Genomic DNA, 24,160 nt, shown 5'->3' on the forward strand with positions numbered 1-24,160 from the left:
TTCAAATAAAAGTTCGTACTGACAACAATTCATATTTATGCAAAACCAGTAGTTGAGAACCAGGCATACTGCTTTGAAATAGAAGAAAACGGCATTTTCTCCAGTAGGTGGCACCAAAACATCACTAAAATACTATAAAGTATTTGAGAGACTAAAAGTTCTGAAAAAAAATTTAATAGCTTTACAATAGACAAATGCACCACTGTAGTTAATACAAAATAAATATAGTCAAAAAATGTAAGCCTCTAACATGAGGCTTTCTGTAACAAGGAGTTTTCAATATGACAGATCACAAGCAGGTCCAAATCTCAGACAGAATACATGTTCATAAAGGGTTTTCAGTGCTGAATAAACAATACAAACAGCATCAAACCCCTTAAGATTGATCACAAATAAAAATTCAAGTCACTATTAACATGTACAAAATTAATGAGATACACATTCCGTTTGAAATGTCGCCTGGATTGCATGTTCATCAGCATCTTAAGTCCATGTGAATTTATAATGACTTGTAACTCACATTGCTGAGCTGTGGCTCTGTCTATGTGTGTTTTCTCTTTATCTGTGCTGTGTTGGGGACACGTGTCTTCTGCGGTGCTCCCCTATAGCGCTGCAGCAGCTCTTTTTCACTCTTGTGCTGACGGCGCCTCAGGCCTGCAGGTTTAGGAAGATCTCCTCTGGATGGCTTCTCTCTGCTTCCTGAAAAACAAGTTCACAAAAATACATAACTCAAAACACTTAAACATACCCTGCCAACCCCTTGTCCATTCTAAAAACACCAAAATTATGACCCATCCGGCGGGCACAGAAAAATGGACAAATCATATTGAGCACTGACATAAGCAGATGTGTGAAGCCATGTTACATCATGTTCATAAGATTTTTTATCTTAATAATTTTAACATAAAATTTGAACAAAAAGTTAATAATTTTAACATAAAATTATGTGAAAAATAATACTTGTTTTTTTCAGATAATACATCTTGATTATTTATTATTATTATTATTACTATTATTATTATTTATTTTTTTCTTCATTTTTTCATTTTATTAAGCATGGAAATTAAATGTAAAAACTACTGTTTAAAAGTTTGGGATTGATAAGGGATTGGGTTTGGGATTATGCTCACCAAGGCTGCACCACTGATTTGATAAAAACTACAGTAAAAGTAATATTATGAAATATTACAATTTATTAATAACTTTTCAGCAGCCATCACTCCCATCTTCAGTGTCACATGATCCTTCAGAAATCATTCTAATATGCTGATTTAGTGCTTAAGAAACATTTCTTATTATTAATTTTTGAAAACGGTTGTGCTGCTTAATATTTTTGTGGAAACTGATACATTTTTTAGAATTCTTCAATGAATAGAAAGTTCAAAAGAACAGCACTTATTTGAAAGAGAACTCTTATATACTTATAATATATATATACTTCAAATAAGAAAAACATACATATATATATATATATATCAAGTCAAGTCAAGTCAAGTCTGCTTTATTGCTTCTATATATATATAATTTTTTTCACTTGTTTAAATGTTAAGGATATTTAGATATATCACTAAAAAAGACAAAAATAAGAGTTTTTTTTTTTTGTTGCAGAATTTATGTTATTTTATGTGTTATTTTTATGTGTTTATGTGAAAAACTAGAATGAAAACACCTATATATTTGTCAACTACCCACTTTTGTCCAAAAACTAATTAGTAGTTACTGGTACTGACGTGTTTCGCAGTGTGGACCCTTCCAACCTTGGCATTCACAGCGGTAGCTGCCGTTCAGCAGCACACCGATGCCATCATTCATACAGGGGTTTGGACTGCACAGGTTAACAGCTTTTTTCACGTCTGAAGAAAGAGGAACAAGTTACAGAGAGCAACACATGACTGTAAATACATCAGACACGAAAAAATGCTTTCAAAGAGGAATATTTGTGCTCGTTGATTCAGCTAATTACCTGAACACACCATCTGTACCAGCACATCCTCAGAGTATTTCAGGTCATCGTATGAAGGAACAGAGATCATGTGATCCTCAGAGCCGGCGATGCGGAAGAGAACCTCCTGCTGTATGTCCCCGATGCCGACCACAAACACTGACACTCCGCTATCCCGGATCTTCTGGGCGGGCACCGCTGCATCTTTCGCAACCGTCCCATCAGTCAGTACCACCACGGCCTTGTTGACTCCAGGCCGCGCTCCTTTCCCCACCGTTAGGCTTTGGGAGAGCACATGGAGCAGGGCTGAACCTGTAGAGGCCTTCCCACCCAGAAAACCAGTGTCTCCCACTGCCTTCAGCACAGAGGAGCCCGAGTCATACTTGTCCAGGTCAAAGACCGTGACGGGCCGCCTCCCATAAACCACCAGTCCCATCTGAGCCACATCTCGATTGATGTCAAACTGCACTGAGGTTCTCCGAACAAAGTCTTGAAGGTGGACGAATTTGTCCTTTCCTACACCACTGGAGGCATCCAATACAAAAACAAGGTCCAAAGCTTGACCCAGACAGCCTAGCAAAGACAAAAAAAGGGCTTTAGTATAATAGTTAAAAAAATAAACTGAAAGAAAAAATGTTCCAGTGCTTTAGCTTTTTTTTTTGTAGAAGATTTGCAGTTCTCCCAAGAACGTTGAAAAACATGTTCACTTGAAAAACATTAATACATTTTCAAAATGTGTTTTCACAAAACTTTTGCGTTTCCCCAAGAAACTTTGTGTTTGCTCACAAAAGTTTTGTTTCCTAAAGAAACTTGTGCTCACTTGCAAAACATTTGCAGTCAAAACCTTTGCGTTTCCCTGAGAAACTTTGCATTTGTTCACAAAAGTTTTGCGTTCCCACAAGAACCTTTCCCACAAAATTCCTTTGCATTCCCTTTACAAATCTTTGCTCGTGATTACTATTAACATTTTTCACAAAGTCCCTTGAAAAACATGTTCCCTCTCAAAACTTTTACCTTTGCTCGCAAAACCTTTGTGTTCCCCCAAGAAACTTAGGTCAGTCCCATTGATTACTGATTATGATTTAATTATTTGAAAATCTAATTCTTTCTAGATTTTTCTTCTTCAAAAAACTGTAAGTGTATTGTCAGTATCTTTGTATTGGGGTTATTTTTGTCTTTTTCTTTCAGCAGCATTATGTTTTGATTAAGGTCAATGAATTATCGTAATGATTCCAATTTTTTATCTTCATTATCATTGAGTAAATCAAAAAACTCTTCATTAATGTGCATTGTTGTCAGTAATTTTGTACTATGAGATTAGTGCTAGGCATACAAACTACTTTTATGGCGCTTTAAGCAGTATCACTACCCACTTACATTATTCCTTGAGGAACAACAATTTCAGGACTTTACTGAGGACTTTAGTGGTTAAAATGATGAATTGCTGGGATATCTACCCTGGTTGTCGACACTGCAAATTTTGGCTCTTAGTTCGGGGATCTTTGCGCTCAATCTGTCAGGTGACTGGTATTTGATGGTGCGCTGGGGGTTCCCCGTGATGTTGTTTATTTCAGCCCTCATCTCTTCTGGCGCTACACCGATGATGAAGATCTCCCTGTCCTGTGTGTACTTCGCTGGCTCCACCACAGGGTCCACTGATGGCGTTCCCGTGAGCAACACTACCACTCGCGGCAGGTCGTCCTGAATGTCGGCGAACACGGGTGAGCTCTGGAAGCCGTGGCGTGTGACATAGTGAAGGGCGTTTCCAGCCTTGGCCTGCCCACCCCGATACTGCAAGCCCTCAACAGCCTGGATCAGCTTTGCCGGGTCTCTGTGCTCCCCAATTTTGGCCTCGATCTTCACGTCGCTTCCATACTGGGCCAACCCCATCTTCACAGGGCTGTCAGAACTCAGTACAGCCTGCATGAAACGCTTCAGGAAGGACTTGAAGCGCAAGAAACCCTCCAGAGTAAGTGCAGAGGAGCCCTCGAGCAGGAAGAGCACATCCACGGAGCAGTCAAAACTTAGAATGGGAGCTGGAAAAAGAGGATACGGCTAAGAGCTGCTCTGACTGACATACATTTTGGATTCCTTTCTAAGATCTAAAGAACATGCTTAACATTCCACTTCTGCATTATCTCATGTTTATTTTAGAGTTTAGTTAAGATCATGTGAGACACAACATTGTTAAAGGAGAAGGGAATAGGACTCTACTCTCCTTTATCCATTAAGATTTTCATAAAATGAAAATTCTGTCACTAATTACTCACCCAAACCCATAAGACCTTCGTTCACTTTCAGAACACAAATTAAGATATTTTAGATGAAATCTGAGGTCTTACGGGTTTGGAACGACATGACGGTGAGTAATTAACGAAAGAATTTTAATTTTTGGGTGAACTATCCCTTTAACACATGCAAAAATGCATTTACGAACAGCATAAACAAACAAAACGATCCATCTCTCACTCTGCAGGTAAGTGGGGTCATCTGGTCTAACCCCTGCCAGTGATGTCATTCATACTGACAGACAGAAGGAGGTTATGCGTGTCATCACGTTCTGATTGGCCGGAGGATTCTATGTTAGTGTTACAATGGAACTCATGGGGACTGATGACAGCTTCTATCTCTGAATCTCATTTAGGAAACTACCTCCCCCATCTTGAAAATATGTCTGTGTATGTTTGTGTGGTCAGAACCAAATCTACACACATTTTACACCAATTTTATGCTAAAGTTTTTTGTACGATTGTTTTTGGAGACTGCTGTGCCATTATTTAATTATGGCACTGTTATTGCAATATAATTAATTTATTCCTCCCTAAATAGAACACATATTTCAAAACAAAACAAAACAAATGTGGTTGGTCACTTTTTTACAATTCTTTGACAGAATATGTTGCAACAGGGGCCACGTTATGCTGCCTGACAAAAAAAAATGCTCTAAAATACTATTTTACCTTATTTTTTTATTATTATTAATTGTAATATTTTTGTAAAATAATAACAATAATAAAACAATATAATAATAAAAATTAGTAGTAGTAGCATTATTTTTTTATATATATAATAATAATAATAATTGTTATTCTTTGATATATATTATTTTTAGTCACACCTTTTGCTGCTTTGGCAATGGCAATAATAATAAATATTCATACAATAACAATAATTATCATCATCATAAAAATATTAGTATCATTATTATTATTATTTTAATAACAATTTTGTGACTGCTTTTGTTGTGTGTATTGACGCTTTGGCAATATTCTACAGTATGTATATCAATCATACTGAAGTCTTTTAAGAAATGAATTTGATAGTTAAATTTCGCTGCACAAGGCAACACGTTAGCAAGGTTTCTGACTTGGAGGGCATTTGGAGAGGAGAACAGAGTGGTATTAGCTCATAATTAGAGTGTCCCTTTCATCTGAAGGACATAAGTCCTCTGAGGTATATTTCAGTCAGCCATGACCCAGCCCGAAATCTGACCCCCACTGTAACGCGAGACCATGAGCTGCTTATGAACCCCCCCCACGCACACACACACACACTCCAACCAAACCCACCAAAACAACACAGACACACACATCTCGCAGTGAACGTGAGACTGAAACAGCTCATTAGATGCTGAGGAGTGTGGGAAGAGAAGCACATGAACTCACCACAATTGGGGTCACTGCTGTAGCCTGCGGGACATTCGCAGCGGTATTTCTCCAATCCCTCAGATATACACGTCCCCCCGTTCTGACAGGGCTGAGAATCACAGGGTTCTGAACAGAGAATGTTAATAAAATTTGGTCACACTTTATTTTAAGGTCCAAATCCCGCTAGTAACAAACCATTAACTACGACTTTTGCCTCAATAATCTCCTAATTTGCTGCTTATTAACAGTTAGTAAGGTAGTTGTTAAGTTTAGTTATTGGGCAGTATTGGGGATGTAGAATATGGTCATGCAGAATATGTGCTTTATAAGTACTAATAAACAGCCAATATGTTAATAATAGGCATGCTAATACGCAACTAGTTAATAGTGAGAATTGGTCCCTATACTAAAGTGTTACCTCAAATTCTAATGATTATGGAATCAAATATTGATTATTCAATATTCCGATTGTTAGCTCTTACCTGGACATATAGTTCTGTGACAGACAACAGGGTGTTGCCTGTAAACTTTGTTATACCTGTAAGACGATGCGAAAACCAGTTTCAGTCCACACATTTCTGTTAATGGACTTAGTTTTACCTCAGGCCATGAAACTTCAAAATTAATAATAATAATAATAATTAGCAACAATTTATTATAATTTTTAAAAATTATTTACTCATTTGTGTCAAATGTTTGTAAAACAACATGAAACCAGTTTCACGCCATATGTTTCTGTTAATATTCTCCTTTAAGTTTCACCTCAGGCCATGAAACTTAAATATGAGCCTGGGACACTTCAAAAGAACAAAAACACACAATGTGATAAAATACAAACATAAGCTCAGACCTGAGGCATCTCTGTGACTTATGAGTCATGCTGGTGTGTAACGGAGTCAATGCACATTAAGAATGTTCATTTTGGTCATTTTAACATAGTACAGTTACACTTCAATTAGGCCAAAAGCATCTCAAGACCATTGTATTTTGCTCCATCCATGTCATTTACCTGTAATGACGGCAGAGGGATGTGTACGGTGAGTATCCCTTGGACCCCTTCCAGCACATGAAGTTTCCCTGAAGCTCTTTGAGCGTCTCCAGGGTTTTCTGAACACACAGGTAAGACTCCACTTTACACCCTGCAGATATCACAGTGCAGGAAACGTGACTCGCTGTTCATAAACCCAAATGGTGCTGTTGATTGAGTCACAGGTGAGTTTTTTACCTGAAGGAACGGCAGTGCAGACGGATGAGGTGGTGAGGGTGGTAAATAATCCGTTTACAGCATCACTGAAGTGCTCCGCAAAGAATACGTGAGAGTCTGAGGGGCTGCTAGCCAATTTACGGAGCTCTTCCCATCTTAGGGGAGAAAGACAAGGCATGATTTAGCAGCTAATATGTATTGTGAAACACACTACTCATAAAATACATTTGGCACCAAAGTTTGACTTTGCAATTACGAGTTATAAAGTCAGAATTGCGTGATATAAACTCGCAATTGCAAGTTATAAAGTCAAAATTGCGAGTTGTAAAGTAAGAATTGCGAGATATAAACTCACAATTCTGACATTTTTCTCGGAATTGCGAGTTTATATCTCACAATTCTGACTTTATAACTCGCAATTGTGAGAAAAAAAGTCATAATTGCGAGATGTAAACTCGCAATTCCGCAAAAAAAAAAAAAGACTTTATAACTCGCAATTGCGAGTTTATATCTCGCAATTCTGACTTTATAACTCACAATTTTGACTTTATAACTAAATAAAAGCATAAGTATGAAAGCCCGTTTCCGCCACTGAATAAAAAAATAAAACAAGGTAATTGCGACTTTTTATCTCACAATTCTGACTATTTTTTCTCGCAATTGCGTGTTATAAAGTCAGAATGGCAAGATATGAACTCGCAATTCTGAGAAAAAAGTCAGAATTGTGAGATAAAAAGTCACAATTACCTTGTTTTATTTTTTATTCAGTGGCGGAAACGGGTTTCCATACTTATGCTTACTGAATTTATTTGATCAAAAATACATAACTGTTTTCAATTAAATTATTTTTAAGATGTAATTAATTCCTGTGATGACAAAGCTGAATTTCAGCAGCCATTACTGTATCACATGATCCTTCAGATATTATACTAATGTGCTCATTTGCTGCTCAAACATTTCTTCTTGTTATCATTGTTGAAAACAGTTGTACTGTTTAAGACCTCAAACCTTTGAACACTTGTGTTGGTCACAGTCAATTCCAGATTTATACACAGAACATATGGTGCGATAAAATTTGGCCGATAAATTTTAAGATGCCAGAGCATACGAACTCTGAAGGGTTTCATTCATCTAAACTTCACAGTAATTCACCAAAACACACCACTGATACATTCCCAGCTGTTAGATATGGCTATTAAGGTGAGTTTATCCACTAAAATTCCCTCTTTCTCCTGCACCTGTTGGGAAGCTGCCATAAAGCCTCAACGTAAAGAGCGAGCACAGGAATTATGCTATCTGCAGCCTAACCAACAGCAACAACACACATCCAGGCTGTCAGCAGCCTTTTAGTGTACAATAACACACCTGTCAGTGTGCCACTACTGTGTCTGAAAGCTGTCAGCAAATCAATTCACTGACTAATAGAGCTGAAAACATTTACAATATGACAGCACCTGTCCCTGCTAAATGCTTCAGAACAATCACTAACAAAAAAAAGTACAGAAAAGTACCATATTATTACTTTATACTGAGGTATACTCTCAGTACCATGGTATATACTAAAGTACCATATCTGATAACATCACTGTTACTGACCGTGTGTATTAACAAGGGCACAAGGAAATACTTCATCATACACACAAATACACGCACACACACACACACACACACACACACACACAGAGAGAGAAAGAGAGTTGTGGTCAGAATTATTAGACCCTTTGGTAAATATGAAAAAAGAATCTGATGTTTATCATTTTTATGTTTCATAAAAAAAAAATGACAAATCTAACCTTTTCTTTCATTCTAAACTTTTATTTATTTAATAATGGAGGGGAAATCTCATTATGACATAAATGAGGCAAATTATTGCCCTCCTTTAATTGAATACTTTTTGCAACCTCCATTTGCCAAAATACAGTTTTCTCCTATAATGCCTGATGAGACTGAAGAACATCTGAACACACTTTAAAAAAAAAATAAAAAATTAATCTCACCAGGACCTGGTCCTGTTTGAAGTTCCAGTAGTAATTCATAATTCATAGTTTCTAGGGGTGCTAATAATTGTTTCATATATCTAAAATCATATTTTTCCCCCACTTTCAATTGTTTTATGCCAATGAAAGTTTAGATTTTTCTGTAACACTTTACAATAAGGTTCCATTAGTAAATGTTGAAATTATTATTAACTACGATTAATAAATGCTGTAGAAGTATTGTTCATTCTTAGTTCATGTTAACTAAAGTAGTTAACTAATGTTTACTAATGAACCTTATTGTAAAGTGTTATTGATTTTTCTTTAGTTTATATTTTTAGATTTTTTCTTTATTGCATAAAGTAAGTGAAAACTAGTTGTGTTTTTTGACATTATTTCCATAATAAATTGGCACTTTTTTTTTAACCCACAAGATTTTTAATATTGATTCTTATTGCAGTAATTCACGGTTTTGTTGTTGTCTTTAATCAGCATAAAATGAAAGTAGTACAACAAATAACAGACTTTTTGACTACAGTTGACTACAGTTAATACAAATAATAAACTGAAAATAATATAGATATTTATATATTACATATCAATATTTTTTACATTATAGAAATGAAAATGAGATACCGTTTTTTTTTTCAGCTTTTTTCACTACAGTAATGAATATGTGGTGTGAAAATGCTTAATTGTCATGAAAATAACGTCACATAAAATATATAGGCTTCATTTCTTTTAAGCAAAATATATCTTCTTATTTCATTAGAAATTATTTTGAGGTGAACTATGACCCGGTGATGTTCTTGACAGGTTTTGTGAAGCAGGTAATTGTGAGGGTTTTATTCCGTTATTGAAGTGAATGTAAATGTTATGTGTTACCTAGGGTAATGGATCCCCACGGCAAAAAGAGTCACTCCAGACAGCTTGAGCTCCGAGGCAGCCAGCTGCACTGGCCCCTGGGACTTTCCGTCAGATAAGAGGATGACAACACGTGGCACTGTGGAATTGCGTCCGCCGGAAAACCCCTTCCTCAAAACAAACTTCAGAGCCAGACCTGTCTGTGTGCTTCCACCTCTGAGCAAGAGAAAAAGACAGACTTTTCATACATATCGCATTTTTAAGACAAAACTGAGAGTCTAGAATATCAAAATGAACGCCATATGATACTGCCACCCACATCACTGTGAAATGATATTCCAGTCTTTATTACTGAGCTTTGTTGCTTGTCACACCTCCACTGGTGAGAACAGTACATCAGATACCCACAGCAGCACAGTCAACACTGCACAATGAAGAGGACTAACTACAGTGGCCCCTCGGAAGTCTTAGGATAACACAGAAGCCTTTAGTTCCTTTCACTGCACTGTCCTTAATGCGCCCCTCATAATGAAACCTAAACCAGTTACAGCACTCTCAGATTCACACTGGCTGCAGCTTTATCTTTGGGTTAATTCAAACTCTGCTTGACTTCTTTCCAGTGTTAATGCATGAACTTCATAAATTAACACTTGATACCAGGGGTGTGAAGTAACGAATTACAAATACTCACGTTACAGTTCCTCAAATCAAATTGTGCATAGAAAACATTAACTGCCAACTATCATGGCTGCTGGAAGTGCATTCTTCAATCATCAATTCAGTCGCATCTTCCTCTAACTTAATATGTTAAGGTAAATTTCGGATTTCTGCTTACTATCGGATCTAATATCTTACTAATATCTACACGGCCTGAAATTTGGTGTGAGGTTGCAGGTATTGCATACAGTGTTAACTCCCGCAAGTGCCACGTTCGATAAATTCCCACTCACTTATGAGACGCGCGATCTGCGCTGCCTCGTCTCTCCCTCGCATAACGTTTTTTTTATTATTATTTTAATTTTTTTTATCCATTTTGTACAATCCGCCTTCATTTAGCAAGTGCACTCACGCATAAACAATTTTCAAGTTCAACACTTTTTGTTCCATTCAGTTGTGGATGCTGCTGATTCACCGAGACCGCCGCGGCTCAGCAAAGAGACATGCGTGGGTGTGTGTGTTTTCCTTTGAAAAAGTTTGCCCAGAAATACTTCGCTATTTAATGCAGTTTTCCTTATAAATTGTATTATCATTATCAGCATAACAATTCGAGTAAATGTGTAAAAGGTATGGCATGATGCCATCCTTCTAGAACAATGTGCATTTATTAAAATTGTAACATAAATGATCAAGTTTAGTTATTCTTATTTCTTTATGCAAAACGCTAAAACTGGCACCGTTTTGGAGAGAAATGGGCTCTCATTTTAACCCATATCATGGTGTGTGATGCTGAACTATGAGTTTCTAATGGTGTTTGTATTTGCACTGTTCTAAACATTAATATTTTATGTGCAACAACAGCATGCTGTCTCAGTAGCCTTACACATGATTTTAAATCTATTTTTTCAAACTTTATGATTTAAATGGGGATGATTGTACTGAGAATAACTTTCATCTTTTCTTCAACTGAATACTGTTTCCGTGATGTTTTGATAGAAGAGATTTAAGTTGGCAGTCAAAATTAAAACTGCTGGATGATAGATATTCTGCATTATGACAAACAAGATAGTGTGAATTACAGAATGTACAACGTTTTTAAAATGTATCAATTGCGGTGTACAGCGTTTATTATGAGGGGGTAGAATCCACAGCTCAGTACTCACTACTCAATACTCATGAGTACTTTTAAATAGGCTACTCTTTTACTCTTACTAAAGTAGTTTTTTGGACAAGTACTTTTACTCTACTCACACTATGTTTTTTGGAAGGTAATGGTACTTTTACTTGAGTATATTTTTTCAGTACTCTTTCCACCACTGCTTGATACATAAATTGGAGTTAACAGTTAGCTAGCCTGTTGATTACCAAACTGTTTTAGGAATTGCAACCAACAATCACAATGTAAGAATTATTATCTCACTTGTGCTTTTCTGAATGAGGGTCTAAAAATCTAGAGCAACACACTGAAAATGTAGGGTTCAAAATCTAATTTAAAGCCAGTAATAAAGGATTTTATGATTTTAGGAGTTATGGAAAATGTAAATCAAAGAAAAATTATGTACAATTAAATAATATAAGATTCTGCACTATTTCAAGGTCACCAATTAAGCAAATTTGTGACACTGACCATGTGAACTCCTTTATGCAGAAGATCAGAAATTGTTGTAAACTGTTATACTGATATGATAATATTATCTTGTAATTAAAGCATCTGTAGTAGACAGTAGATAAAAATGCAAAATAAAAGTATTTTCCATAAATATATTATATACAGAATAATATAAAAAACTGAACACTCACGAAACCGTATTGTTCATCATTTTCTAAAATATTTACAACTATAATAAAATGTATTCATTCATTGATTTTTGTTATAAATATATATTTATATATTTTATATTTATTTATAGTATTTATACATACACACGCACACAGGCAATTTTCAATATTTTAATAGTAATTCTTATTACTGTAATTCACCTTTTGTGTTGTTGTTTTTTAAATCAGCATAAAAGGCAGTAAAACAATATATAAATATTTTTAAATTACAAATGATATAATTGAATTTAAAATATTATACATAATAATTCTATATTATTTATCTTTTTAACATTACAGAAATGAGACTGAGATAATATAAAATGAATAATTATAATAACAATAATAATATTTATTTATGCACAGTATGTATGTATGCATGCATGCACGCATGTACAAAATACAGTTTCATGAGTGACTAGTGAATAAAAGCTACATTTTTCACTGTCACATATTGACAATACTCCTTTATCCTGTGCCGAAACACATGATCTCCTATATCCTACAGGGATACTGACTGAGTGCCACCTGAGATGCAGACATGTGCACAGCTGGGCTTCTCTCCATCATCTTCGCTCACAGTTGTTCAGCTAGACAAGTGGTGATATTTTCATAGAGTGGAAATCTGAAACGGTAATTTCACAGCCTGTCGAGGGAGATGTGGTATGTCCTGACTGGGTGATAAGGTTCAGGCCAGCTGTGTGCTCAGAGTATAATTCAGCTACTAGTCATTACAGATCCTTGCACACCCTTCACCACAAAAACCATTAATTCAACCTCATCAAGCCATCCATCATGGCACAGCACACTCAGACACACTTGCACACACATGTTGAGAGTGTAATGTAAACACGAGTCCCCCAGCTCTGTGTTGACAAAGATATAAAATGGAGTGAGGTATTTCTCATACTCCACAGGAAGTGCTAAGGCCTGACAGACACACAGTAACACTAATCTCTGTACCTATAGTGGATCTTCTTCATCTTTTTCTTCAGCACCTCTTTGCTCTTGTAGGAGTCTAGACTGATTTCCAGTTTGGGCGTGGAACCAAACAGAATAACACCAACTCTCACCTGCCCAAAAACAGAGAATGCTGTTTAAACACCACAAACAGGAAGCAAAGTTCTTATTGAAGTTCAAAAACTGCCATTCAAAATTTAAAGGAATGCTACCAAAATAAAACTAAAAAACTAACTACTACTAAATAGAAGTATGTTTTACAAAAAAATACTTAAAATACAGTTAACAGTATTTCAGTCTTATACTTCAAAATTTCATGCATTACTTGTGATTTCTTTGTAATTATTTGTGAAATTTACTAGCAATTTCTAAGTGAAAATTGTTTCTACACCAAATTTTTTCAGGTTAGTTCTCCCTCATGTTGTTCAAAGCCTGTATGCTATTTTTTGTAGTAATCAATGGCTGTCATATTCCAAAACATTAAAAAAAAGAAACAGCATAAAAGATCATTCATATGACTTATGTGTTACATTTCTAGCTTTATATGAAAATAAACACCAAAAATAACAGTGATTATTCACTATTATTAATAATAATTCACATTTGATTATTGCATATGCAATAATGAATGGTGTTTTGGCATTAACAAACTATTATAAAAATGTATACTTGAATTAACACACTATTTAAAAATGTACACTTGAAAAAAAAATTGAATATAGGTCCTTTTTTTCTGTGTTTTCACTATAGAATCACTATAGAGAGTAGATTGTAATAACATGAGGGTGAGTAAATAATGACAATTTTTCTATTTTGGGAGAACTTTTCCTTTAATCTGATTTCATGCAATCTGACCTTGTCTGTGCTGACATCGAGAGCCTCACACAGCTTCAACACATAGTGACGGGACCGTTCAAATCCTCCTTTGCCAACGCTGTAAGAGCTATCCATCACAAAGAGAATATCCATTGCTGTGGAGCACTGCATCACTGACCACACACAGGAGAAAACACAAAGCTTACCCATCTGAACTCCATCATTAACTACTGAACTGTCACTAATGTATAGTATTAGTCCATGAAAGTCCAGACTGATTAACTCAATGGCACATGAAAGAACACAAAGGTGGTGCAAAATAGCAACATGTTCACATACACACTATCCTGTATTTGACACACTTAAGCAGCTCAAAGGTCACCTGTGGTATGCTCTAGCAGGGATAAATACTCACAAACACATTACAGCAAGTTTGTGCTAATCAACCGGCTAAATTATCATCCATGTAGCTGTCATGTTAGAACCCGCCGGCTGTCATAAAGAAGGTGATTAAACAGACGGCATGCCACTGTCTGTAACAGCACATGCACACTTTTAGCTATACAAATGAGGACACAACATAGACTTCTGTTGTTGTTATGTAACGCTAAGTATAATTTCTAGATGACACGATTTAGGTAATGTCTGGAGGCAATTTTATCCCTAAATTATAGGCAAGAAAATACACAAACTCTCACAGGCTTTCTGTGTCACTGCGGAGTCATTCCTGCAGACATTCGACATGAAACTAAGCCCTCTCTTTACAAGTAAACACAGATTACTCTCTCACACATTTATATGAACACACACTGGCAGTACTGTAGATTAGTGGTTCTTCATACAGACATTAATTTTTCTATTCTAGAAATATTTTCAATGCTGTCCAACTACACTACAGGGCTGCTTTGTAAATGTTTGAGGATTTATCAAAAAGTCAGTACTCACTTTCTCCAGCAGCGTTTATCTTCATAATGGTTTCGAGATCCGTTTGCATTTCCTGCACAGAGGAAATGGACCAAACTATAAAGAAAGACATACTGTCATTAGTAGAGTTAGTAGATAGTAGTTAGTAGACTTACCAAACAATCTGAAATAAATTTTGTTTTCTTTTCTTTGTTTTAAATGTATTTTTAAAACAAAATTCCACATTTTTAAAAGTTTATAAACTAATAAAACCAGCCAAGAATGGGTCATATTTCACCCAGAAATCAAAAGAAATAAATTAGATGCAGAAAGCTTACAAACTATTTTTAGGATCATTAAGGTTATTTTAAAACAATTAAGCACCATCCCTAATCCTTGTACTGTAAATGTAATGCAGAAAACAGAATTAACAGAAAAAATTATACATTATTAAAATTAGTATTTATGCACCATAATAATATATCTTGTACTGCCACATTTATGGTTATTTATGCTTATTTTTATTAATATTTTTTTTTAAGTTAACTGTAATAGTTGTATGAAAACGTGTTAAGAGAGTCACACAACAAATAAATAATATATTAATATAAATAATAAAAAATAATGCATTTCAATAATGAAAATGTGCTGAATTGTCATGAAAATAATGCAAATACACTACAACACAAAATATGTGAATGGCACCATAATAATATATCTTGTACTGCCACATTTATGGTTATTTATGCTTATTTTTATTAATATATTTTTTTTAAGTTAACTGTAATAGTTGTATGAAAACGTGTTAAGAGAGTCACACAACAAATAAATAATATATTAATATAAATAATAAAAAATAATGCATTTCAATAATGAAAATGTGCTGAATTGTCATGAAAATAATGCAAATACACTACAACACAAAATATGTGAATGGTCCTAAAACATTTTCAGGTGAAATGTGACCTGGACATGTTTTTGGTGTTACTGACCCAGGTACTCCCTCAGGAACTGTCAAAGTCAACAACAGCTTACACAAATGAGTCATTTGAGCACGATTTCTAGATAGCTGAGCTGACCTCTGGCCCTAAGACACAGCTCCGCATGAAACTCACTAAACACCCTTCAGAGGGGACTAATTCAGGACGATTTCTATTCCAGCAACGCCCACTGGACGTGAAGAGAATGGTCAGGCTGTCCTGGCCTGTGCTTGCCGCTCGAGTGAGCAGGGTTCAGAGAGACATGCTCTCTCATGCATACAGACGCTGATTGAGAGGCAGGGGCCATGTGAACAGCCCAGGGCAGAGACGAGAGTGAAGTCCCTGCGTAACGCTCCTGCAGGGTTGGAGTGTGCTTAGGAATCACATACTTTAATCATGTGCTATTGTCTCCTAACTCTCATGCCATCATGAGGAGGGCCACTTTCAGTGCCTTGCCGTGGTAACAGGCTTTGGCCTAAGAAACCTGTAGGACCCCATGGGGGGGTGAGGAGCTGGGGGTGTCAGGGCAAAATTATGAGGCCACAAAATGTTAATTGGTTAATTTCACTGACAGTGGAGGTGAATATAGATCTGAATCATTCTGAATCACTGCTATTCTCACAAGAATACCAGAAGATAAAGAGCCAAAAAATTTTAAGACGACAATTCTATTCCATAATTTCCAAAGGATGTTGTACATAAACAAACTAACTAAATTTGGGGGAAAAAATTTAAAATAAAATAATAGTACAATTTAACACTATACTATACATACATATGCATACTTTGACAGAATTATATATATGTCTGTGTGTGTGTATATATATATATGTATATATATATATTTCCCTCAGCTATAATGTTAACGAAGGTTTTTTTTGTGCTGAAAGCAACTACTTTTTATATTAAGCCAGTGAAAATATAAAATTAAAATGACAGCCATAGTTTATTTTAACAATATAGACACATTTAATATTTTTGATAGATTCTTTGATATAAACTGTTCATGTAAATCTTATCAAGCGCATGTGTTGTAAACCATGAAGCTTTATGATTTTGTACATCTAAAGGAAAAAGGAAAGGACTGGTAACCCTGGAAAGGGGATGTCTGTTTATTTTCATATGATATATGACTAGCATCAGTGATGTATGGCTCTGAACAAGCCAACTTGTACTAGGTCACAGTGAATCTCCCCTCAAACCCTGCGGTGATCCTCTCTGACAGGCTACACTGTGGAACCAGGAGACATTTTATCGCCTGATTTAAATGGACTGAAGGACTAAATCCCTCCTCAAATTTATGGCTTATGTCCAGGAATGTAATGGGAAAATACTACACAGGTAGATGTCTCAATTCAGAAACTCCACACTCCAACAAAATGAATACAGTCATAGAAGTGTTTAGCTGAGGCTTCAGCAGGACAACCAATAAAGTATAATAGCAACAGCTTTACATCTCTCAGTCTGATAAAAGGTATTCCTCCCAGGGCAAATTCTGTAGAAGGTAACATAGGTGTTGAGTAATAAACATCTTGCTGAAATTCCTAGTTGAGGGCTATAATGAATTATTCTTTTCAGATAAACATCCCAAATCACAAAGCATAACACGTTTAAAGTAGTTGCACAATTAAAGATTAAGAAAGATATGATTAAAATCTCTGCACTTTGAAAACATGATTAAAATAATAAAATAAAATAAAATAAAATAAAATAAAATAAAATGTTTCTGAACGGCAAGTGCTCAGTCACTTCCTCTTACCTTGACCAAACAGGAACATGAAAAGGAGATGCAGCCGGCTACTAGAGGACATTTTTAAGCCCTGAAATGTGAACAAAACAAAAATCAATTCAAACTGAGGAAAGAGTCTTGCAGGAAGTCTTTGAAGAGGCCAACTACTGAGCAAGTGTACCAAAAAAGGCTTGAGAATGCTAACAAAGAGAAAAGCAGCTGTGAGTGAGACTGTCAGGGAAAACAAATTTGGAAGCGAAAGATTTCTTGGAATTTCACTCATGAGTTGATGGGCTTGAGGTTAGAGGAGCAGCAATTTTTATTGACCCTCAGAGGCACTGGTCGGACAAGCAAGGAACATGGGATGGGAAAGAGCCAGTCTGAGGGCTATTTTGAGGTCAAACCCAACCAACTAATAGCTGAGGGACTCAGGTAGCAGTGGTCTATAAAGTCTGCACCCTTATACATAATAAAATGACTGACAGAAGTCAAGACCATCAATACAACTCGAGGGACTCATGACAAAATCTTAATGGGTGGGCCGCCTGTCCACTGAGCCCAATGAGTAGGCATTACAGAACCACAAACATTGTTCCTAGCTCTCCCCCTGGTAGCGGGCAAGCTCAAATCTAAACCAGTCAAACTGTCATCACATCAGACTAATCATTTACCCGTCTGTGCTTTGAGAAAAGTGGAGGGAGAGCCCAGTGATGTGTGGAGAAAACAGCATGATACTGTTCATCTCAGATTAAGTCTCCCTGCAGCCACAAAATCCTCCTGTGCCACATTCCCAGAGCTTAAGGTCAAAGTTCACATCTTTAAGAGCCAAACTTTATTATTAAATTAAACATGTTGACAAATGCCAACTGGCGGCACCAGACAGGAGAATTATTCACCGCTATATGGGCCACTGGATTCAATCTCAACGTCTACTTGTTCTACTCTGCAATCAAAGTCAAACCAACAACCATCCAAAACCAACACTTTTAAATAAAAGAACTGGCTCATGCTCAGACTACCATAATTAGCTACTTACAGTATTTCCAAATTAATTATGCATTAGCCACAAGATGACACGTTCAAAAGCCTGAGGTCAGTACAATTTATTTTAAATAAATAATTTAATATTTTTATTCAGCAAAGATGCATTAAATAGATCAAAATGACATTTCTAAAGTTCCAAAAGATTTCTATTTCAAATAAATGCACAGCTGTTTTAAACATTGATAATATTAAGAAATGTTTCTTGAGCAGCAAATCAGCATATCAGAATGATTTCTGAAGGATCATGTCACACTGAAGCTTTGCCATCACTGGAATAAATTACATTTTAAAATATATTAAAATAGAAAAGTTATTTTAAACTGCAATAATATTTCACAATATTTCTTTTTTTTTTTTTATCAAATAATGCAGCCTTGGTGAGCGTAAGAGGCTTCTTTCAAAAACATTTTAAAAAGTCATATCAAGCCCCGGACTTCTGTTGAGTACAAGTTTTATAGAAACCATAGGTATCATAGACACATCCATAATGCAACTTAATAACACCTACAAACATCATAGCTATTTCCAGTTTACAAACCTTCCTCAATGTAGTCTTTGTAGTTGATAAAAGTAGATAACAGTACAAGTCTATTCATGATAGTGTGCACTCTGTGGAATCTTTTCTTCAAATGTGTTTGAGAGACATTTAAAGAGCACAAGCGAAATGTGTGTGTGTGTGTGCGTGTGTCATGTCTGCGCTGTTGTATCTGATTGGTCAGGTTCCAGGTGTTAAGAGTAGTTTTAAAGGCAGAGTGGTTATCAGTTTTGGAATGAAATGAAGTGTGTACTGAGGCAATTCTGACCTGTGAAGTCACTCTTTGATCGTCTCACTCACGATTGGACTTCTAAAGATTCCCACAGAGTACCACTCTAGAGAGGAAATGTTAGGAATGCCACCTGACATTCTTAAAAGAAGCCACACAGGACTCTTTATGAGACTCTTTAGAAAGTTGGACTACAGTAATCGAAGGGAATCTGATAAAATCTCGGCCTGATAGGGTGCATTTCCTGCTTGTGAATGAACAGCAGGAAGAAGACAGCACTTGTTCAGGTGCCATTTAAGAGGGCCTCCATTGAGGCTGATAATCATCTGGACTCTTAGAGCACCTCAAAAACCTGCCATACGATAACCTTGACTAACAACCCGTCTCGGTCTGTGTAACAAGTGGAGCCATCTAGGGTCAGAGCAGCACAGTAAAAGCTCTGGCTTTGCTCTCCTAATTCTTCTTTATTCACAATTTCATACATTCCTCACTGGTCTAATGGTGCGTTCAAGTCATGTCGGATAGATCATATTTACGAGTTGCACGCACATGAACGCCACCACAAAGTCGTTATTACGAGTGGGAAACTCGAAATTTTCTTTACGCCCCGAGTTTCCGAGTTGGGGGCGTGTCAATGAGAAACATGGCGGAATCGATGGATGCAACATCTGTAGTTGATGGTAAATATTTGTTTAAATTGATAGTTTAGTTGTCCTATAAACTTAAATTGGTCATGTTCTTGTTACGCAGCTAGTTAATGAAATCCAAGTAAAAAAATGCTAGAATTTTTGCACCTATAGGTGAAAAATCTTTTGATTTGCCATATTGCATGTTGCATTTAGCTAACAGCTTTTTTTAATCTCTGTATTTTAGCGTTTGTTTATGCTGAAAATCGGTTATACTGGGATCCTGGTCTAAAAAAAATATTAAAAACGCAAAACATACCTGTTGCGAATTCTTTGCTCTTCAATTTCTATAAGCAGAGTTAACTCGTATTTACGAGTTGAACGCACATGAACGCCACCACAAAGTCGTGATTACGAGTGGGAAACTCGAAATTTTCTTTAAGCCCAGAGATTCCGAGTTGGGGCGTGTCAATGAGAAACATGGCGGAATCAATGGATGCAACGTCTGTAGTTGACGCTAAATTTTTGTTTAAATTGATAGTTTAGTTGTCCTATAAACTTAAATTGGTCATGTTCTTGTTACGCAGCTGAAATCCAAGTAAAAAATGCAGACCCTGTTGTATTTTCTTGTAATTTATTAAAAGAAGGTACACCGCCATCTTGTGCCGACTAAACTGACTTGAACACACCTGACGTCGTAATTACGACTTGTCAACTCATAAGTACAAACGTCCCAGGAGGACTTGAACGCAGCATAAGCTTAAGCTTTCACTTTAATTACTTCCTACTTTATCTATGAACAACTCCTCACCCAAGATGCCCTAATTCAGAGGTTTTCAATCTTTTGGATGCTACAGACCCTCAAATATGACCATCATTGTGTGAGGAACCCCAATCTTAAAATCTAAAAGGTAGTTATATATTTTTATGTACGGTAATTTATTTTTATTTTATGTACATTTTTGATATAAATTTGTATTTAAATTGGATCAATTTCAATATTTTTTCTTTTACCCATTCCACACTCTCCATGCAGGCCCCTGAGGAGCCCAGTTTGAAAATCTCTACCTTAACTATTAACTAAATAGTCTTTTTTATTAGGCCACAATCAAGTCAAAGCTAAAAAAAAAAAACATTCTATAGTTTCATGCACAGCAACTCACAGTGCCAATAACCTTTGAGTCACTATAAATGCACTGAAAACCATTTAATCAAATCAATATCCTTTTGAGTTGCAGGCTACATCAGCTTTCATACTGTTGTATGATATTTTTAAACACGCTAAATATATTTATTTGACACTGCAGAGCTTAAAAGGCAATGCTTGTTAATGGACAAGACACAGGTGTATGCAGCTGCTTGATCCCTATGCAGGGAGCAAATGACCTGAGCAACACTAGACACTTCTATAATCACATGAGTGACAGTAAATGAGAAGAGAAGCTGAGGATGAAAGCAGCATTTAGGTGCCTCCTCCTGAGATCCTTATTTAGCTCACTTATTAGCCTAGTCATTTGTGACAATAATCCATTTGTATAGATTTGGTCACGCATCAATCATTATGCAGAAAACAATTTTAAGACATCTAGTCACATTGGTATGTTATGAGAAATTGTTTTAATGTATTTGTTACTAAAGCATCATTAGCTAACATTATATTAATTAATTAACCACTTAAGCTCAGGGCGTTTTTTGGTATTTTCGCCTAAATTTAACATACTCAAATTCAAATGTTTACCCTGCACACATACAATGGAGGAAATGAAAAAAAATGGGAAGCATAAACATTTTTAACGTCATTTTGGAGTTTAACTGGTTTTAAAGGGAACGACGTCATTCACGTAGCCGAGAATTGCAGTTGGTTCATTTGTATTATCCTGTAATCGTTTGATTCAATATTAAGCGTAATTTAGATATGTGCATATTACATTCTTTTATGCATGTTAGTGTAAATTCGATTACACCAAAATTTTATCTAATAAAAATCCACTGCATTGTTTTTTCCCCCATTGTCGCACAATGTTTATAAGCAACCAGCCTAAATATTTTCTAGACGTTTTTGATTTAAGCAACGAGGTCGATTTAATGCAGAGAACGTGAATCAAACATTTTTCGTTACATTAATCTCCGAAAGCGTGAAATTAAATGACGCGGTTAAACTTTGCTATTAACACAATACATTGTAGTACAGTAATAAAGCGCGAGACAGCGCAGAAGAAAAAATATCACTCTTGTAATACATTAAATGGCCAATGCCGCTGCACCGACGGTTTTGCATTTAAGGTTTCGGAATAACAAGACTTTAGCTCAGAGAAATCTTCAAACATTTCCATTTAGTTACTTTAAAAACGCTGATAGTTCAGGAGTAAATATCTCACCTCAGTGACACGACCGTCCTGTTCCCGCCGCAGGTAACGTTACTGAAGTGTCTCTCTAGTGCTGTACCTCAGAGAGGGTGCTGAGCTACTTCCGTACTGACTTCATCCTCAGTTCAACTCAAGTCAAGACCCAAATTCTCTCAAGATATTAAGTGTCACCAACTTGTCTTGCATTAACTACAGGCATAATTCACCCAAAAATTTAAATTCCCACCGAGGTTTCAAAATTAAAGGTCTTTCTTTCATGGAACACATAAGATATTACCGTCTCCTTCACGTTAAAAGCATCTTTCTTCATACAATGAAAATGAAAGGGAACGGTTGACTCCAGTCACCAAACTATGTGGCTAGACTGTTTCACACAAGAAAGTCAGTCATACTAGGTGGATAAATAAAAACAAATGGCTTCAAACAAACTTAAGTATTTTTAATCTGCATGAAAAGGCTCACTTGAACAAAACTAGCCTTTGATGAAGAAAAAACTGAATGGCAATGCTGCATAATTCACGGTTAATAGTTTTTCCACTGAAAATAAAAGCAATAAACATTGTATATAATAAAACAACACCAACAATAACATTGGTGCAATAAAATAAAAATAAAATAATCATGCCTCTCAGAGTATAAAATCTATTTTCTCAAGTGCTGACAAAGACAACAAACATGTTTGACACCACTGATACATTAACTCAAAAAGACGACATTTCACTGATGGAAGAAAAGAAAACTGTCCGGGGCAGCAGTTATTTGTTTTGAACTTGACACTGAAAATCTTGACGAGTTACGATTTGGTTCCACCAACTTGTTTCACGAGGAGGAGAATCAATTTCTCAATATGGTCAATCTGAAAGAGGGAAAAGACTATTAAAATAAATAAAACAAAGTCATATGTATGTGTAAACTATGCACATTGGCTTGCATTCGCTTTCCAAAAAAGTCATGACTTGTGTTTGCAGCTTTCCCAACCTTTTGTTTCAGCTCAAGACAGCAGCATGAATGAGGAACTAGAAGGGAAAAAAGCAGATAAATTAATAATAATAATAATAATAATAATAACAATAACATTTGTATTCTAAAGCTCCTAAGAGTACATCAGGTTGCCACTTAGGAAGAAATCAGCAGTTGGTCATGCACTATGCTAAACCACTCAGAATATTTGACTGTTATTGATTGCAAATGTCCTTTTTTTTTTTTTTTTTACGATGCTCAATCTCTTGCAAGTTATCAGTCTCAGAAATGACATCAATACCCACCATTGCTGTCCTTTGTGCTCGTAATTTTTTGTGGCTCAGTGCATTCCACTGAAGTCATCGTCTTGGACGTGTTTTCTGAAATCAGACATAAATGTTTGACAACTGCTCCCCTGGATATGATGACAAGGCTCCTTTTAAATAACACCTTCGAGTTACAGCTGAGAACACCAGGTGGAACAGCACCTGTGCACCAGAATTTCATTGCTAATTAGGGCTGCACAATTAATCGAATTTCTAATAGCGATTACAATTATGGATGCCACAATTACGTAATCGTTCAAAGTGGTAATTAATCGTTCAAAGTCCACTTACGTTATTCTGCGTGCTTAAGATGCTTTTTTTTCTTTCTAAATGTTATCTTAAGGGTTTTTCCATTGTTTTAATTTTAGTTTTAGTACAACACTATAATACCATTCATATTTTTGATAATTTAAAGAAAAACTTTTTTTTATAATTTAAAGAAGAAACCAATCCGATGTATAGTTGATATTTGAGGCTTAATACTATAGGGTTGGGTATCGATTGGGTTTTTTGCGATACCGGTGCCAAATCGATACTTTTAAAACGGTACCGGTGCCTAAACGGCGCCTGAACCGATA

The 24,160-nt window shown here is 35.9% G+C and overlaps 1 protein-coding gene and 1 pseudogene across 1 annotated transcript in view; both read right to left on the reverse strand.

Annotated features, from left to right (window-relative positions):
• Nucleotides 1-506: 506 nt before the first annotated feature.
• LOC107689967 (von Willebrand factor A domain-containing protein 2-like) lies at nt 507-17,578 on the reverse strand (annotated as a pseudogene).
• Nucleotides 17,579-22,803: 5,225 nt separating this feature from the next.
• The window catches only part of LOC107689961 (tudor domain-containing protein 1-like), a 13,132-nt gene continuing 11,775 nt past the window's right edge, over nt 22,804-24,160 (reverse strand). Inside the window, exons 17-19 of the mRNA XM_016488170.1 lie at nt 23,562-23,636; nt 23,275-23,312; nt 22,804-23,152 (exon numbers count right to left, since the gene is read on the reverse strand). Coding sequence (XP_016343656.1) covers nt 23,090-23,152; nt 23,275-23,312; nt 23,562-23,636 — 176 coding nt within the window. The 3' untranslated portion in view covers nt 22,804-23,089. The remainder of the gene's footprint in view (nt 23,153-23,274; nt 23,313-23,561; nt 23,637-24,160) is intronic.

The sequence above is a fragment of the Sinocyclocheilus anshuiensis genome, unplaced genomic scaffold (assembly GCF_001515605.1).
Source record: "Sinocyclocheilus anshuiensis isolate Anshui unplaced genomic scaffold, SAMN03320099.WGS_v1.1 scaffold1541, whole genome shotgun sequence".
In the NCBI taxonomy this organism is placed as follows: domain Eukaryota; kingdom Metazoa; phylum Chordata; class Actinopteri; order Cypriniformes; family Cyprinidae; genus Sinocyclocheilus; species Sinocyclocheilus anshuiensis.